This window comes from Prinia subflava, chromosome 1 (genome assembly GCF_021018805.1).
Source record: "Prinia subflava isolate CZ2003 ecotype Zambia chromosome 1, Cam_Psub_1.2, whole genome shotgun sequence".
Taxonomy (NCBI): domain Eukaryota; kingdom Metazoa; phylum Chordata; class Aves; order Passeriformes; family Cisticolidae; genus Prinia; species Prinia subflava.
In genome coordinates, this window is record NC_086247.1 from 51,640,365 (window position 1) to 51,658,701 (window position 18,337).

Here is an 18,337-nt window from a genome sequence, read left to right on the forward strand (position 1 = left end):
CAGCTCAGACAAGATCGTGGAGAGGAGCAAGAGATTCGCCACCAGCGAGCCACCACCGACCCACACCGCAGAGCTGATGGAGACATTAAACTCTACAGGCCAGGAGACAAGGGCTGTTTCAGTCTAGAGGTCAGCAAAGCAGCCCATCTTACTCACTGCCTCCTGCTGCCTTAGCCAGGAGATGAGTAACAGAAGCCAGGGGTTGGGGGATTAAATTAGACCAAACACGGCACCCGTGTTGTGAAATTTGTGATTGATCTCATTTGCCCCGTGCAGTCTCAGAGAAACAAGTTTGTCCTAACTTTTGAGTAATCACCCTATTCCCAGTAGCTTTGCCAAGGGAGAAAGTACAGCTCAGGGACCCATTACAACAGAGTAGAGAAGTGAAAGATCTCCAGAAGAGCTTGTAATTCCTGATATTTGATAATGCTTCCAGGTTTTACATTACTGGATATTTTAAATCTGGAAAAGTCTACAGATAGAGATTGTTTTGCATTTTGCCTGTCAGTAGATACTTGTGTGCATGGTGATTATCAGCACCATGCAGGAATACAGCACCCTGCAGCTTCCAAAAATGCTTATTTAAAGCATAGTTCTCCATCGTTTGGGTTGTTGAGTACTTTTCCATTTGTCAAAAACATCAATCAGTTTTTATTTGAATTTTCATTCATACAGAGGCCACATCTGCCTCATTAAGCATCTCCTTAGTTGCTTTCTCATGAACACAGATTGTCGAGACAAAGCAATTGGTCATGAAGAAAACAATTTTTTTTTCCATAAAGGTGGGCTTGGAGTAGCGAGCAACTTTTCTGCTAGCCACTGGGAAGCCAATTATTGAAACTGTGATGGTTAGAGTAGCTTCTAGTGAGGGATGAGTTTTAACATGATTTTATTTCTATAGACACATGAAGAAGACTTAATAGATGTGAAACCCCTAACTCAGTCTAGGAAAAGGGGACTGCTGGCTTGGACAGCTGGGTTGGTGAGTAAGCAGCTGCAAGACCTAGAAAGCAGGGGTAGGAAGATAAAAACTGCAGGGCAGCTGGTAGCCAAAACAGCATGATGATGTGAATATGAAAGGGAAAGTGACCCTTCATCTTAACACAGGTAATTCTTTGCTGGTTTTGTTTTGTTTGGTTTAAAATATCCTGACAGCACAGATCTTTGGCAGGATTAGAACAATAAATTTGTTCAGCAGTGTCTCTTCCAACGTTTCACTTGTAACAGTGATGTAGAGCCCAGGAAGGATACCTGATAAATCCAGGACACCATAAGCCTCTCACTGAAGGGTAAAGCAATTCCTCCTCAGCTGTGAAAGGGGCCAATGAGGTGGAGAAATCTTGTTCAGCACGGACCCTTCTGCAGTCAGAAATTGATATTGCTAGACAGCTATGGTAGATAGGGTCAGAAAACTACTCCAGCAACATTTCAATATTATTTATTTCTGTTTAAATTTTGTCATATTTATTGGTTCCCCCTTATCTTAGATCAGTGTTGTTATTATATTAAAGCCTGTATATGTATGCTCTCTGTTAGGATTAGGGATTTGGCTAATTTTGGCACAATATCTTTCTTTTCCCCCTCTCCCAGGATGGGATGAGGTATAAAATATGTACTGCAAACTGTGCTTGAACAGAGGACGGACAGTTTTCACACCATAGCCTGGCAAGGAATAAACTAGTAATTATGATCAAAGATAGAGAGTAACCAGTTTAGGACCAGATGCACTCAAAATACAACCAAGGCTGTGACTCAAATAGTCTAACTTGAGAAAATGTGGAAGGCTAAGGTGCTTTTACAGTCATGATCACTTAAGCAACAGAGTATTATAGTGCTGTATGGTAAAATTTTTAGTGGGTAGGCAGTCTCTGAAAATCTTAAAATCTGTAGCAGCCAAACCCAAGTGTAGGAGAAGATTTCTCAAAATCATTTTGGAAGGTATCATTTTTTTATTTTGTTATTCCATTTAATTTTGTTATTCAATTAACCTATTTTAATTTTTTTTTATTTATTTTTTTAATTTCATACACTCCACTAGCAAAAACTGCTAACTTTTTTTGTCCCAGATGAATGAGCAGGAAAGAATACTATTCAAATACCAAAGGTATCTTCTTATTACCACAGAAATTTCAAATGGAGACTCAAACCTTTTAATGCCCATAGTGGCTATGGCTACACATGAGTCTTTATCTGCTTTGACTTAAAAGTGAAAATATATGCACTTGCCTTTCATTTTGCTGAGGAAAATGTTTTCTTTTTATTCAACCAAGGCCTTTTATCTAAATTTGTTTTTTTCCAAGCTGAATTTTAAAATAAATTTTTCACAAGCAATGCTGAACAAGTTCTATTTAGCAATTTCTTCTATTTTTAAAAATGAACACCATGGGAGCCTAATTGTTTGATTAAGTACAATAAATACAGACAGACGTGCTTGAAACTACCCTGTGGCCTAACTGTAAACATCTGCTGTTGTTTGGGCTTTGCACTGCAGTTGTTAGTGCAACAGGATTATTAGAATTTATTTGTGTGTCAAAGAGGTGGGTTAGAGAACCCAGTCCAAGGGAAATCATATCTTGAAATTGCCTTAAGAGCAGGGCTTTGTTTTCTTGCTGAAACAAGCCTTTCAGCTGCTGTTGTGGGAGCCTGGAGCCCATTGGGGTGGATGTTCGATCCATTATTCATGATTTTAGCAGAGCTCTGTTATGGAGAAATCATTCTTTACTATCCAAGGAAAAAGCAGATGAACTAGTAAGAATTGCCCTGTCTAAAACAAACAGGAGAACTAAAAAGGGCAACATGGAGCAAACATCTTATGGCAACAAATGGAAACTAATGGGAAAAACAGTAAATTAATTTTCTCCCGGTGATTTCTGCCAATGGAATATCCATAAACAAAAGGCAGTTTCCTCAAGCAATCTCTTCCTGTTTATTCAGAAGCAAGAAGACATTCAGAAGAAGAAAAAAATTCACTCTTTCAAATGACCACATATAGCTAGTTACATTTGATACCTGATGCTCTAAACTGGAGCTGTATCTCCTAATTCTCTTCCTTTACAGGATCTCAGTTCTGCGTTTTCTGAGCAAGTGTAAATCCAAGGCAAAAGCACTTTGCATTTCAGATTTTGATTGTTTTCCTACACAGCTTTTAAAGACTTACACATTTAGTTCTGTGTAGCAAAATACGATAAAAAGATCTCTGATACTCATAGGTTATGGAAAAAGAACCACTGAAGGGAATTCACGTAAAATGAGTGAATTGTCACCAGAGATTTAAAATAAAAGCAGATAGGCTGGAGAAGGTGAGAACATGTCTTAAACAATAAGTTTTCCATGAGGCCTAGTAATAAAATAAGAATAGCACACACTGAAGAATCATTTCTTCTAAGCCATTTTTAATATGTTTATCCATTTTCCTTACTTATGATGCCAATAAGGAATGTATAACTCTAAGTTAATTACTGGGTTAAGTGTGGACCAACCAGATACAGTGATGTACAAGTTAGGTAAGTCAATTTACCACTTGCTTTGAATCAAAACTTCTGTATGGATCCATTTTGGACCTATGAGGAGAATTTTGATCTATATTTGACTGTTCTATTTTTATAACTGATGCTGTTCCTGTGAAATTTTCATAATTCCATGTGAGAGTTTTTCAGCTGGATGGTTTTTGCAGCAGCTCCCAGCCATGTGCTGAAAATTTGCACATCCATTTCTCTGGTTAAAGGTTTTGCTTTTCCAGAAAGGAAAAAGTGAATGGTTTGCACATTGTGACTTTTTTTTCTTCTGGTAAAAAAACCCCAAACAAAACAAGGACCACGTAGAAAGTTGTATGTCTTATGTCCACTATTCCTCCAATGCAAAGCTGTAGGAAGAAGAAGGATAAACTGATGCTGTGATTATTCCTTCCCACCAAGATTAGGGGAAGCAAGAATAATTTGCTTTGATGTATAGTATTCTTTCTTGCTATGTAAGATTCTGCACAGGTTGACAATGTAATGGCTTAAAAGACCCTTTATGATGTAAATCTGGATATCTGAGTCCTAACTGAACTTGGTGAGACTTTGTGTACTATCCATACAATGAGATGGATTTTTAAAGACTTGAAGTGTTCTGTTTTTTCCCAAACTCAGAGAACTTTGAGATAAGCACAGACAAATAACCACACAGCTGCCTAGTCTACACTAGCAAATGGAATGCATGTTGTCTATTTTTAAGGACCGAGAAGAAGAGTGCATCTTCAGAAGCAGCCTCTGCGAGTTCAGTTAAATGTGAATTGCATGTAAAAAGTATAACAAAAGGCACTGGAACTTTCTTTCTGACTGTTGCATGCAATGGCCAGCTGTCAATCTGTGAAAAAGTAGCGACTTTAAACTATGTGTTCAAATGTAAGGGTCCAAATATCAAAACATTACAATGTAGTTTTGAGGCACAGCATAAAATGTTCATCTTTTGACTTCTTTGGAATTGCACAAAAATGCTGGAGAGCATCTTTCTACCCTGCCCCCTCAGGCCTTATTTTGTTTGATCATTTCTGGGGGAAAAAAAAAAAGCTTAAGAGAAAGTTTCCATGAAATTTCATGTTCACTGTTGTTGCATATAAATTGATTAAGTTTGCAGGAGAATTGAGGTTGCAATTAGCTACGGTGAAATGGAGAAAACAGACAAGTAAAACGCAGCCATACCTTGTCTTGGATGGCAATCTTGTGAAAACAAGTCATGGCAGAAATGTGGGATTGTGTGAGCTGCAAAGCAACCTGAAAAGCTGTCAGCACTCTTGAGAGGGGGGAAAGGGGTTGGTGCAGTGAGGGAGCAGTGGTGAAGTCCCCAGCTGTGGATGACTTTTCTCTGTGCATCCTCTTGAGGTAAAGACATCAGCATGGATTAGCTTGTTCTGGAGTGATAACAGGTGAGATAAAAGGACTGAGCAGAAGGATTTGGCAGTGCCTGTCTGAGGGGACAGGAGCGGAAGCGTATCTGGTAATGCAATAAGTGGGATACATGGGGAACTGTTAGTTGGTGTTGAGCTGTGGATGAAGTGCAGCTGTTTCTGTGGTGCTGTGGTAGAGTAGCACTAGCTCGTAGTTCCCATGGTATTGTGTTTGTACGTCTGGCTGTAGTGAGTTTGTGTCTGTTCTGTGATGTCAGTACCTTGTACGGTGGCCGTTGTATTTGGGGTGTCACATTCCTAATGAGAACAAAGAAAACAAGGAATTGAATATAACAGATTATCAACTGTTGTGTCCCTTTTGTAGTAGTGTTGCTTTACAAAACAAAACCACAGTTGTGCCACAGACTACACCCTGCTGATTGTATGCTGGGGACTGATTTCCACATATAAACATCCAGAGATCCATCAGTGCAGTATCAGATACCTGAACTGCATACACAAATATTACTTGATGCATTTATGAGTATTATTCATTCACAATCTTAATAGATTGCTTAGCAGCAATCTATTAGGCACTTAAACAGCCTTACCTCCCATGATTTGAGCAGTGGAGATATCCCAATGCTTCTGGTAGATATGACCAGAATATATAATGAAAATATATTATTATAAACTATGAAGAGTTCTCAGATTGCATTGGAAGGGAAAAGGTGTGCAGCTCTGCATTCATGCACTAGAAGCTTTTAAACTTAAATTTACTTTAGGACTTACAAAAATGTATTGCCTTAAAGAGCCAAAGCAATTTTGGTGTAATTTTGACTTACTGTGCATGTAACACTGCATCTGCCTTTATTATATATTTAATTTCTTTTCAGTAATTCCAACAGTTAGCAGATGATCCTAGCACCCAAGTTTCCTGAAATTTGTCTTTGCATGGGGTACATATTTATAAAAAAATTGAATGGGTTAATAATTTTGAATTCATAAAGGGAAGGAACAATTTTTTTTATTATACATTGATGAACTGATACATTGGTTTTTGTTTGCCATATTCCTAAAGAAGCCTAATTAGAATAAAATAATGCAGAAATTCCTGATGAAATTAATTTTTCCTTTATTGCATTAAAGAACTAAATTAATGATTTACAAATGATTGGGCAAAACTGACAAATCCCATCACAAGCAGTTCTTTTCAAACTACTTGTGAGACCAGATTTTGGCCTTATGCACTACAAAATGTCTGCAGACACACTACAGAGACAGGTGAAATTGATAAGGCAGACAGTGTTCTCTTAGTCACTTTATGTGTACTTTTGGAGGGATGGAAGTGTCTTTTCCTCAGGTACAAAACAGACATGCACAAGTCAGTAAATGACTCAAGTAAAGAAGGAACTGACAGGGTCCAGAAAGTCTCTGTAGATCCACTTTTGGTTTTCAGCAGAGTGTGGTCCTGCAGGTAGCTTGGGATACTACATCTTTTGGGATATTTATCCCATTTTTCCCTGGAGGAGGGGTGAGGAGTGTCTGTTCCAGGGAGAAACACATTTTGAATAACCAAAAAGTTCTAACAAGGGCTGTGTGGCCTGAGCAGCAGCAGCTGCTGGCTTTGCTCTGGGAAGTGGAGAAGTGCCTGGGAAGGAGGTGGATGCCGGGGCTGATGCCGGCAGGGAAATGGCAGCACAGCCCATGAGAGCGGTCCCACGACCTTCGTTGTGTCCTTGCAGCTGCTGAGGCTGGAGCACGCGGGATGTGGGCCAGCTGAGAATTTGGGATTACACTTTGAAGCCTGAAACAATCCTGTCTTAAAGTACATTTTTTGTCTGGGAAGTAGGAGTTTGATGCTGTAGTGTTTTTTGTTGTCACACACGTGAAAAGGATGGCATCCAGCCAAACATCACTTTTGTGCAGATAAATCAGTTTTAGCACCAACGTGAGAGACGCAAAGTGAAGGGCACAGAAAGTTCTGATCAGAAATGTAAGTGCCACAAGATTAATTATCGTAGAATAAATAATGAGATCTGACTCTGCCTTCTTGGGTCTTTATTTTTGAGTTAAGTAACTTCCAGAAGCAAAGTTGATGGGATTGCCAAACTTAATGAGAACATAAAATTGAAGGTATTAAGATCAAAACAGTATTGGACCTGAAAAGGGGGATACTTAATTATTTTGGTCAGATCTCAGGCTCACAGAGCTTATTACTGTGACATTTTTGTAGTCATTACTTTGAGTAGAAATCACAGAATGAAGCTGACTTGTGCAAAGAGCTGTCTTGTATCTGAAGAAAGGGACTTTAGTTGGTTTAATAGATGCTATCCCATTAACTGCCCTATCAAAACTGTTGCAAATGAGTAAATAATTAGGTTCAATATGCGTGCATTAAATGCATCTTGTGCAGAGATGTTAAAATTTTACAGCTTTGATTATAATGAGGAAATGCACCACCAAATATGTAATCCTGCAAACAGGAGTCTCAGCTATTTGAGTGCAAACCCAGAGCAGAGGCCTAAAGGGAATATCTAATATGTAACATCAGCATCCCAGCTTTAGTTTCCGGCAGAAGTCACACAGGAAATTCCCACACAGATTTAGGACATTGTTATTTATTTGCACACTGTGCTTTGGTTTTAACTATTGATAAATGTGAGTTGTGCAGATGTCTGTCCCGTGGCTCTTCTTTTTTCCTTTTTTTTACACCTCGGAGACACATTTTCTGCTAAACCTATTCTTTGTCCTGCTGATCAGCTCAGGGATTCCCATGTTTTACCTGTACAGAATGTGTCGATACAGGAGCTTCAGGCTCAGCTTGAGCAGGAGACAAGACTGCACCGAGAGGAGCAAGAAAAGTTTACAGAAAGAATCATCCAGGTAAATACAAAACCCACCAGCTGGGAGAGACGCATGACCATGATGTGTGACGTGAGCCCTGTTTGTCAGGATTGTGGGAACTTGTGTCCTGATGGCTATGCCTGTTTGACCTCACCTGAGTAAATGAAGAATCTGGAATCTGGGAAAATCTAAACTCAAGCCTATTTTGCTGCTGTGAATCTGGCTTATCTGCTTGGTGGAGAGAAATTTTGTCCTTACGTCTGCAAGGGAAATCATGGTAGAGACATGGAATACTGCATGGAGAATTCTGTCACCCTTCTGCTCTCCGTGAGCTGGGGAAGAGTGTGCTTGATCCCTGGGAGCTCAGTTCGGCTCCATACCCTATTCTGACTCCTCCTAGCTGAAAGAAAATCTAGCATCTCTCTGGAGTCAGAGGAGTTGTTATGCACACGTGGCTGAGAAACAAATCAGGAGATTCATTCTTTTATTTCTCAGTACTCAGTGCTTCCAATCTTTGTATTAATAGCTGGTGAACAAATCTTGTTTTTTCACATGAGCTCCTCCTGCTCTTTTGAAGGCTGGAACAGATTAGTCAATCATTTTGTGATCTCTAGCTCCTAGAGCGAAAAAAATCTGTTGCTGATTTCTGCAGGCTGTTTGGCTCCTAAGTGAAGTTTTCTTTTTAAATGTACTTCATAGACTAAATTCAGCATAATTCTTGCATACTGTAAAGAATTTTTCCTTGTTCCAACTAATCTCTTTACGCCCAAGTGGTACCTCTCTGTTTTTTCATAACTAGCTTTAATTTTCTGTTGATCTCCACTGGAGCTTTCCACCAGAGCTTTTGAAGGCAACCAGTAAATTGATTTCCTTCCTAGTTGGCTCAGCTCTGAAAGCTTTTTGGAAGCTATGCCTGTCTCTTAAAGTTCTTTTGTTTTGTAATTGTCATCCATTGAAAGAGCATAACACTCTATGAATCTACCTCCACTAGGCTCTTCTGCAAGAATTCACAACCACAGGGATTTGAAATAGAACAGCTTGTCAAAACAAAGAAAAGTCCACCAAAAATCAAAGCTATCTGTTCATGTTGATAGCCAGCAGAAACAGAAGAATCAAAGAATCTTCTGGATTCTTCTTTTTTCCAGATTATGCACATCTTGTTGATAATGTTCCTTTTTTATCACCTCCCAGGATTTCTGGTGGAAATTACTCAGATTTTTTGCTGTATTTAACCAGAACTTCATTTGGTGGAAAAATTGTCATCAACATCAAATCTACATCTTTCTTCCTGTAAAGTTAAATTAAATTTAAAATCAGCCCTTCTTTTACTATTTCATTTTAAGGAATGTTTAATGACATCAAATTGATGTGTGCTAGCAGCATACAATCTCCATGACTGTTACCAGGAGGAGTTGTGTGTAGGTTTTTTTGGGCCATTATGGCCCAATCTTTTCCAGACTACTTTTAAGATTCATTTTAAACACATTTAAGCTGACCACTACTATGAATAATTTCAATTTAAATGGAAACTTTTTAAGGCATAGTAACATAAATGCTAAAAATTTGCATTATGCTGGAGGATGTAATTTAGATGGCAGGCAACTCCTTAGGAAACTATCTTGTGTGGACTGGTAGCCTGTTTCAGAAATATCTGAATGTTGCCTTTAAAATCAAACATATATTTCTTAGCAGTATTTATTTCTAGGAAGTCCTAGTCCCTGCAATATTCTTCATTTTTGTGTGATCATTGTTTGTCGCAGGAAGTGTTCCGATGGTTTGGACTGCTGTGGTCACAAGTGTACTGTGGCTTTCATAGATTTCATCTATGGAGCTGGTCGGGAAAAGAAGAGGCTGTTGTTCTGCAGAATGGAAAATAGAAACTGGCACCTATAAATAGTGACTCTGTACTCATTTTCCATCTGCATTTTCTTCATCTATGAAAAAGCCACATCTTGGTTGAAATGGAAGCACTTTCTCATCTATGCACAATATGAGATATTGGACAACTAACTTGTACAAGTTCTGTTGGGTGCACGTCATGCCATGGTTTGATTTTTATATATTGAGGTAGAGGTCATATTTAAAGAACGACATTTCAGGTGGCTTTGCATAGAAACAGGTATAATTATATGTGTCCTCTAAAGAATGAGCTTTTCTTGGTGATTTTAGTACTAAGGTTGAGACACGTCGAATGCTGAGTTGCAATCTGTTCCTGTCTCTTTAGTTCCTGCTTGTGTCCCAGATTTAGCCATGCCAGAGAATGAGAGACTCTTTACTGTGGTATCATTCAGATGCCTTCAAGTACGAACTGCAAGAAGTGAGGGACCAGTAGTTTTATCTGAAGTACTGGAGGTGTTTTCTTCAGAAGTGTTGTCCTTCTAGAGGCAGAGGGAGACGTAGCAACTGTGGACAGGTTGACTCTGTGGCTGTAAAGGGAAGTTGCAAGGCAAATACTCCAGGCTGTCTGAAGGGCAGCTCTGGTCCCATCTTGTGCAAATGGCTGCAAATGCATTTAGTAGGTGTGATACATGCAGCAGTGTGGGCTGGTGGCTGTGCTGGGATCCTACTGCAGAGATACAATCAAGAGAGAGAGGAAATATGAGTGGTGTAAAATGTTGAACCGGCTTCAGAATTCTTGTGCATCTATGAAGTAAATAACCTCTTCCACTGCAGGTTATTTTCATCTGGTTATCTAAGCAAAGCTTATCATCTGCTATCCTTTAATTTCCTCAGGAGTCATAGCTGCTGAGGAACTTATTGAGCCAAACTCAATAGCTACTCAGTACTGATGAAAATTAGGGATTTCAGTTTGTCTCACCCAATGAAGTACAAGTCCTGGAGACTGCCCCAGGACAGCACCCTGTTGATATGTTGCCTGTTATTCCATTAAAGCTGGAGGAGGAGCATATGCAGACCCTGCGGAGAAAAGACTTGGAAGTGCAGAGCTTGACTTTGCAGAACAAACTGGAGGAGAAGACCTGGAGTCAGGAGAAAAATCTGCTGCAGCAGGAACTCAGGCATTTCAAACAGGACACCTTTCTCCTGTATGTCAAACTGAAGTGGCTGCTGAAGCACTGGCGGCAAGGCAAGCGAATGGAGGAGGAAGGGGAGGATGCATTAGAGGTAACTGTCCCACCTTAAAAACCCAGATGAGTACTGGGATGTCTCTTCTTTCAGTGTAGACTTGAAATACGATGTGTCACCAGCAGCTTTCAAATTGCACATGTGTTGAAAGGGGATTCAGATTAAACATGAAAGCTTAAGTTGGCTTCTGCTGAAGTATATTCTGCGTGATATGTTACAGATCACCCATCTTTAAATCGAAACCCTTAACTAGTGCAAACAACTGGTCCTGAAAAACTCTCTCATAGTAAATGAAAAATTAATTAGGTCTCAAAGATATGGCTCCTGAGTAATTTTATGAAAGAAAAAAAGCGCCTTAGCAAGGGGAGGGAGTCAAATCTGTTTAGATGGATTGAATGCTGTTGTTTTTCTTATCCTGTGTACAGTGTGTTCCTTACAAAGCCTTCAGCAATACAGATGGAGGGAAGCTCTGTTTCTGTGCTGGCAGGAGAATTACACAGCTTCATGTGGGAATTTACAGTGAATCATCCTTATTTGTTCCCCTTCTCCATACACACGTCTGTCGCCGTCAGCAGCAGTACACCAGTCGTCATCATGGTGCTTTTCTAAGCAGAGGCTTAATCAAGATCAGGGGTTTCAGAAATGCATAACAACCTGGAATCCCCAAGCTGACACATCTCAGCAGGGGTGTGGTTGCCAGCCAACATGCACTGTGATGGAAGTGTTGGGCTGCACACCCAGAAACACCATTTGCTCCTTAGCTAAAGAAAAAAAAAAAAAGTATTTTCCCATTCTGACATTTTATACTAAATTCTTGAGGAAAATAGATTTTTTTTTTGCAGGTTCATGAAATTCTGAAACTCTTTTGTAAGCAACAAAGTAATTTTTGTCAGTATTTCCGATCCTTTTGTACCTAGTTTTTTTCAAGGTTTGCTGCATTTGGCAGTGCAAGTAACCTTTCAGGCCTGGTTGGAGTATACTTAAGCTGAATACTCCAATGTTTTGTATTCTTAGATAAAGGGTGGATGAACATCTTTAGATTCATCTGCTGTGGTAATATGAGTCAGAAACAAGAGATAAGTAGCTATGTAGAAATAATTTGCTTCTACTTTACTTCTGTGTAAACTAGCTCATCTTCTAATACCAAAAAGCTTTCATTTCTTGATTGTTTGGATTTTTTGACTGGTTAATTTATTACCAGGACATCTCTAGTCATTATTAGAGTCATGTTTTGCTCATGCTTTGCAGAAAATAAAGTGATCAGTTTGGATACTTCCTAATCTCCATTACTTCATTACACAATACACCAGTGTCTTGTATAGTTTTTGATTAATGTGTGATGGATTATATCCTTTATGTGACATTATATCCATCTCAGCTGCATAAATCCTGTGTTGCAGGCCTGCATAGTGTTTGGGTGATATATCACATATGTAGTATGTGATATATCACCCAAAGATCAGTTCTGAAGCCCGAGCTGAAGTCAATATATGCCACCACAGAGATGCAGTCCCTTCCCTTGGTCCTTCGGTAGATTTCTAGCCCCAGAGGTAAATGGCAAAAGCTGTTCCTGTGTTCCCTCTTGCACTCTAGGTCGAGCACCCTGAGGCCTTCCCAGACTTCAACACTCAGTCTGAGCAGAAGGCAAATGGTGCAGAGCGAGAGGAGGAGGAAGAGGATGTTGTGTTTGCACTGACAGATTTCTCCCAGCGCCCCAGCACGGAGAGCACTGATCATGGACCACAGCTGCAGACTGCAGAATTACTGCAGCAGCAGAAGCAGGTACTACACCATTTATGTATCTTGCCCTGGGAATGGAAACTGTACATTTTCTGAGAGAGTTCTGGGCTGCTGTGTAAAATCACCTAGAATCATATTGTGTAAATACTTCTAGCTACACAACAATTACAGTGGATTTCATACATTATATTTAAATTTAATCACGAGCCACGTGTTTACTGTTCTTCTGTTGGCAGATGCTATCAGTGAAAAATCCTATTTCCTCTTGTGGCTGTTTGCCCAGAAACATCTATCAGTATCTAATGGTTTGCAGAATTTACATGCTCATCTTGTCTGAGCACATCTATTGTACTCTACTGTCAAGCTTTTAGCAAGAACATGTGATTTTATTTCTTTTAAATAATTTAAGAGAGTAGCACATATATTTAATGTTTACTTTAGAGATGATGGGAAAACAGTGTAAATGTTCCTTCCTGTCACTGGGCTTGTTTTAAAAAGCCCAAAATCAAATCATGCTAACTTTTCCCTGGCATCTCCTGTGCCCTGACTGTGTGTCAGAGCACTGCCATATATGCTAGCTTTTTCATTTGTACATTTAATATACTAACTGTCCTAACAATACAAATAGAAAACATTCAAAGAAGATGGATTTCTTATATTCTTAAAATGAAAACCATTCATATGAGACCATCTTGTTACATAGATTATTTGCAATCATAAATAGAACAGAGCAAGAATTCTATGTGAAAAACAAATTCAGGGTGAAAAAAGCCTTCAGTCTTTATGCCTGAGGTCCCTTCTCTATCCAGGCCTTTGACTTGGGAGCCTGCTGAGAGAGTGACAGCTCTCAGGCAAAGATGTACTCCCTATGATCACAACACTTGCTGGAGTCACTGCAGGGCCTGGGGATTGTGTCTCTTTGCATCTGAGTTCTTCACCTTGAATTCCCCAGACTTTCATGATTGTGGACAACCTGTTTGCTAACTGCCTGTGTGTTGCAGCAGGCAACAGGAAGTCTCTATCCTATGAAAATGGATATTCTGTAGCTATTATTTTCTGCAAAGTGCGCTACCTAATTAGTATTCATTTGATCAGTTTGGCATTTGGAAATGTTCTACCTTGCTGGTCACCCAGACCCATCGCTGTCTTCCTCTCAGCAAGCTTTTCTCTGGTAAAAGGCTGTATAAGGCCATGCAAGAGATGCTCTTGAACACATCATTGGACTGCATTCCATCTGTAGACTGATTTATTCTGGAATTAGTTAAATAAGTATATACCAGAAGGCTGTTTCTGTATAAACTCTGTCATGTACTAACTTTCCATATAGAGCTCTTAAAATAGCCAAGAACATTCAAATAAATTATGTACTTATTGAAATAATCATTACTTAGGCATTAATCCCAATTAAGGTGGCAAAAATGGGCAATCAATTGATTATAAGTCATTTTTATATACATCACAGCAGTTCCAGCTAATCTTGCTTAAAGAATTGATCTGTAGGAACTGACCACATCTCGGTACTCTCCACAGTGATAAATAGTGCATGATATCCAAACAAACTTTTCAAGATAAAACAGATTCCTTGCTTCCCAACTAGGAAAAAATGTTATTTCAACACTGCAAGAATGAATGCATTTGGTAAACATTTCTCATTTTAAGCATTATTATTTGTTTTACTTACACACACTAGGGCATCTTCTCATAAACACTGTTGAAAAACACACTGTGTTTTGAGAGGTTTCCTTCAGATTCCTTAAGCCCACAACTGGAAAAAAATGCTGTTTCTAAAGGGAATTTGGAATGAGTGGTGCAGCTGGAAGTCTCCAAGGTTTGCACCTGCTCAGGAGAACCCAAAGTTGCTGGATGTGCCTGACAAGCTCCAAGATGAAATGCACTTACTTCACATCCAGAATTAAACTTTTTACTTAGTCTAGGAGTGGCTGAGATAACTAGGTCAGAAAAAAGAAAGGGCTTACAGTAACCTGAGGTTACCCATATTTATTTTTAACATTTAATGTTAATATTTAATGACTTGTATTTTCAGACTGCACTCTTGCTGCTGACTTTCTTACCCTGCCTGGAAGTGGAATTGTTTTGAGAAAAATTATAAACCCAGGGGCCTTAATTTCAACATGCAACTGTTAATTTTATACTGCTATGATTTGAGATACTCAGCTGGCTGGAAAGTACACCAGTCTGGCTTGTCTGGGGTTTTTATTTGGGCAATGTGTGGAGGAATATAGGTAAGGCAGAGCGGAAAGGGGAGGAAAAAAGGCAAGCTAGTAGGAGGCACAGTAGGTAAGGAGTCTGAGAGAGGTCAGTCGATCTTTCCCTGCATGGGATTGTCCCTTGGCTGGTAGCTAGGGGACCCAGCAGAAAGTATCAGGCAAGGTTAAGAGCCAGGCTGGAAGTTTGATCATGTTTAGGAGATAATCAAGCAAGCTGGACTGCTGGCACAGCAGATGAGGGCTTGCTATAAGTCAGTGTTTCTATGTGTATGGCAGGAGATCAGGGAGAACGGTCTGTGGGTAAATGAAGAGCTTTGTTTCAGTTGAGTATAAGAGGTGATGTCTGTTAGATGGTGTAAGATAAGGGAACAAGGAGAAAAGAGTGGTCCAGTGGAAATAGCTTCAAAAACCATTACAGTAGTGTTGTTGTTGAGAGAGGTGTCAAAAAATCCCCAATTAGATCTCTTTTCTCTCATACAATGCTTGTTTTCAAAGTTCGAGTAAGAGAAAGCCCAAAAGAACAGTCATTAAGCCCTGAATATACTAAAATGAGTTGCACTTTTGCCTAGATCTGTGATTAGACAGGAAAAAATACATGGTTCACGTTTGCTGTTTAGGCTCGTGACCTTGTGTTGTTGATTGACTGCTCTACTAAACTGCTTGTAATGCCAGGCAGTGGCTAAAGACTTCAGTGAAAATCTCAAGTGAAATTCTCAGAGAAAAATGAATTGTGATTGAAAGCAGAACCAAACCGCAAACTACTCTTGTCCAAAACTTTTCTGGAGCTGGATGATTCTGCTTCTGTGGTTGACTCAACTTAATAAATGGTCCAATGTCCTGGAATTTAATTGGAGTTTGATACGTAAAAGTTTTGTTTGTTGTTAGCTGTTTTTTTTCTATAAATCCAGAGCTGTGGATACAAGTCTTTAAACTTTTGTAAATCCTATGTAATTATCTTGTCTTAAATCTATTGTGAATCAATGAGATTCCTCTAAGCTTTAAATTTTAGAAACAGCTAAGATGCTAAAGAGCCATCTCCTTGCCTGGAAGACTATTCAGAGAATCACAGCCATGCCAAATTTCTGCTGTGCAACATGCCTGAAAGGAAGAGGAAGGCTATAACAATACTTGTTGTGTATTTACAGGACTTAGTTTATGAATATGCTGTTGGCAGTTTTGCCAATAAAATCTAAACCATGGCTACATGTAATCAATGTATTTCAGAGCACATTCTCTCAAAAGTACTTTGTTCTCCAAAACCACTCCCGTTTGGCAAAACAGAAAAAAGTAATTTCACAGACTTTTCCAGCTTCAGACAATAAATACAAAGTAATGCAGAAGAGACTTCTCCACAGCAGTACAAAGTATGTAACTAAAATTGGATTTATATTGGCAAGGTAATTAAAATCCCAGCAAGCCAGAGGGGGCACCTGGGCTACTTGTTCATAACAGTGACATTGATGTAATGTCTCTAGAAATAAGAAATGCCCTCATCCCAATAGGTTACAAACCTGCAGTGAGGCTCTTTTGTCTCCTTTATGTACTAGTACATATCTTCTTTCTTTGCAAGCCAAATTTTACGGAACTCTAAAATTATCAAATGTATGCACAGGAATGAGAGTTGTATCTTGCTTTAGTGTCATTTGGTTTTATTTTTCTTCTGCCTCATTTCTCTTGTGGAGCCTTTTGACTGCTTTGCCAGAGAAAGGTTTGTACAGCACACAGAAAACACAGAACATGGCTCTTGAATGAAAGCACTTCACAGACATTTGGAGTTCAGGGATTTCAAAGAGGATGAGACCAGATTTTGATGCCTTCAAAACCCAGCAGCTTCTAGTGTGACATTAAGGGCAAAACTTCAAAGGAGTTCTTATTCTGATTATTACACAAGGGGCTTGAAATGTTTGGAGAATTTAGCCTTAATTAGGTAGTAGAATGCAAATGCATGGTGGAAACATAAAATCTCATTGCATATTGAATAGTAGGTGATCTTATATGCATGATGGAGACTGCTGCTGGATAGCAGGAAACTGCTAATTGGCATTAAATGTTAATGGAATTAATTCTGCTTCTGTGGGTGCGTTTCTTGCAAAACCCCATCTTGTACACCATCACTTTTCATTAGCCCAAACACGTAGGTCAGCCAGTGAGCACCTGCAGTCATTTCCCTACATCTAGCATATTTTTGCTGATGCACCAAATGGCTTGGAAAAAGTAGACCACATTTGTTTGTTTTTTAAACAAAAAAGGCACCTTGGCATGTATGATTAGTGATTACAAAAATGGGTGAGGTGGGTTCAGTGATGCCAAAAATCTGATGAGCATATGAAGGCAGCTTAGTTGTCTGCGTAAAATTTTGTAAGTATTGCCATTGAAAAAACACATGACAATTATTTAGATTTTTGTGTACATCTGTTTATTTGTCTTCAAAGAAGCCCCCATATAGTTTCTTTGTGAAATAGCAGACAAGAGGAAATGCTGGAAGCCTTCACTTGGGAAAACTAATAAAAAATAAGTTCAGTTAGACTATCATGCAAGGATGGAGACAACTAATTTGAGTTAGGCCTTCCCAACAGAGTTAATACATTCCTGGGAACCAGGTAATTAAATGCTGAATTTTTTGAATAAGCTTTCCCATTTTTCTACCCCTTGCTGTGTCTGCTAGTCAAGTATAATTTCCATAAAAGTATTTTCTAGTCAGGATGACTTGTCAGATAAAATCTCTGGTTACTCCCTTGTGTTTGAGAGACTCATTGGGAACATTTGGTTTAAATTTTGGACAAATAAATCATATATTTCTGTTTTCTGATTCAATGACTGTGAAAAAAATGATACAAAATCTTTTCTTTTACTCATCCAGAAGGAATATTTAAAAAATATTTTTGATATTTAACATAAAAATGGCAGGTTTTGCAAGTACCCAGAGAATGTGCAGAAGGTAAATGCCAAAACTAAGGAAAAAGAAATAAGATTTGAGTAAGAATACATGATGTCAGCTCTGGGCTAGACTTTTAACTTAGCTCCACTCTTGGTTTTTGGCTACAAGAGCTCTGACAACATTTTCAGTATGGCCATGACGCTCTCAACAAGACATGGATGGGGGTTTGCTCTTTGATCCCCTCTGCAGGAGGGTAAGTGGCCTCCCTGGCCTTCATGCCTTTGGTACCAAGAAGGGTGCTGCTGCAAAGCTAACCTGGGTGCACCTGCCTGGGGTGGAGCAGGAATATGAAGTACAGACCACTGAAACACCTCAGCAGAGACACTCCGCTCAAAGCCTCCCTGCATTTCCCAAAAAAAATTTATCTAATAATACAAAGGCGTTGAAAAGCTATCTGCTTTCTTTTTATGTAGCTTATAAATATTTGGGATTTGATACTGAGCAATGACTGTATGCATGAGACAGACATGTAACTACCCAACAAACCTCAGGCAGGATACTCTTCTAGCTTTGGTTTACAGGATTTTAAAAAAAAATTATTGATGATTAATGATGTCCTCAGTCCAGAAAGAGGCTTAGTGTCTTTTTCAGAGTGAATTAAGTAACTTTGGCTTTTAGGAAACATAAGCACTA

The 18,337-nt window shown here is 39.1% G+C and overlaps 1 protein-coding gene across 5 annotated transcripts in view; it reads left to right on the forward strand.

Moving 5' to 3' along the window:
* MTCL1 (microtubule crosslinking factor 1) overlaps positions 1 to 18,337 on the forward strand; it is a 104,045-nt gene that overhangs the window by 63,552 nt on the left and 22,156 nt on the right. For 3 of the 5 annotated variants that reach the window (XM_063396371.1, XM_063396378.1, XM_063396388.1), the window contains 4 exons: positions 1 to 129; positions 7,661 to 7,753; positions 10,607 to 10,837; positions 12,392 to 12,580. The exon at positions 1 to 129 is cut by the window's left edge and continues 27 nt beyond it. In XM_063396371.1, coding sequence (XP_063252441.1) covers positions 1 to 129; positions 7,661 to 7,753; positions 10,607 to 10,837; positions 12,392 to 12,580 — 642 coding nt within the window. The remainder of the gene's footprint in view (positions 130 to 7,660; positions 7,754 to 10,606; positions 10,838 to 12,391; positions 12,581 to 18,337) is intronic. The other 2 variants (XM_063396397.1, XM_063396407.1) reach the window with 1 other exon arrangement.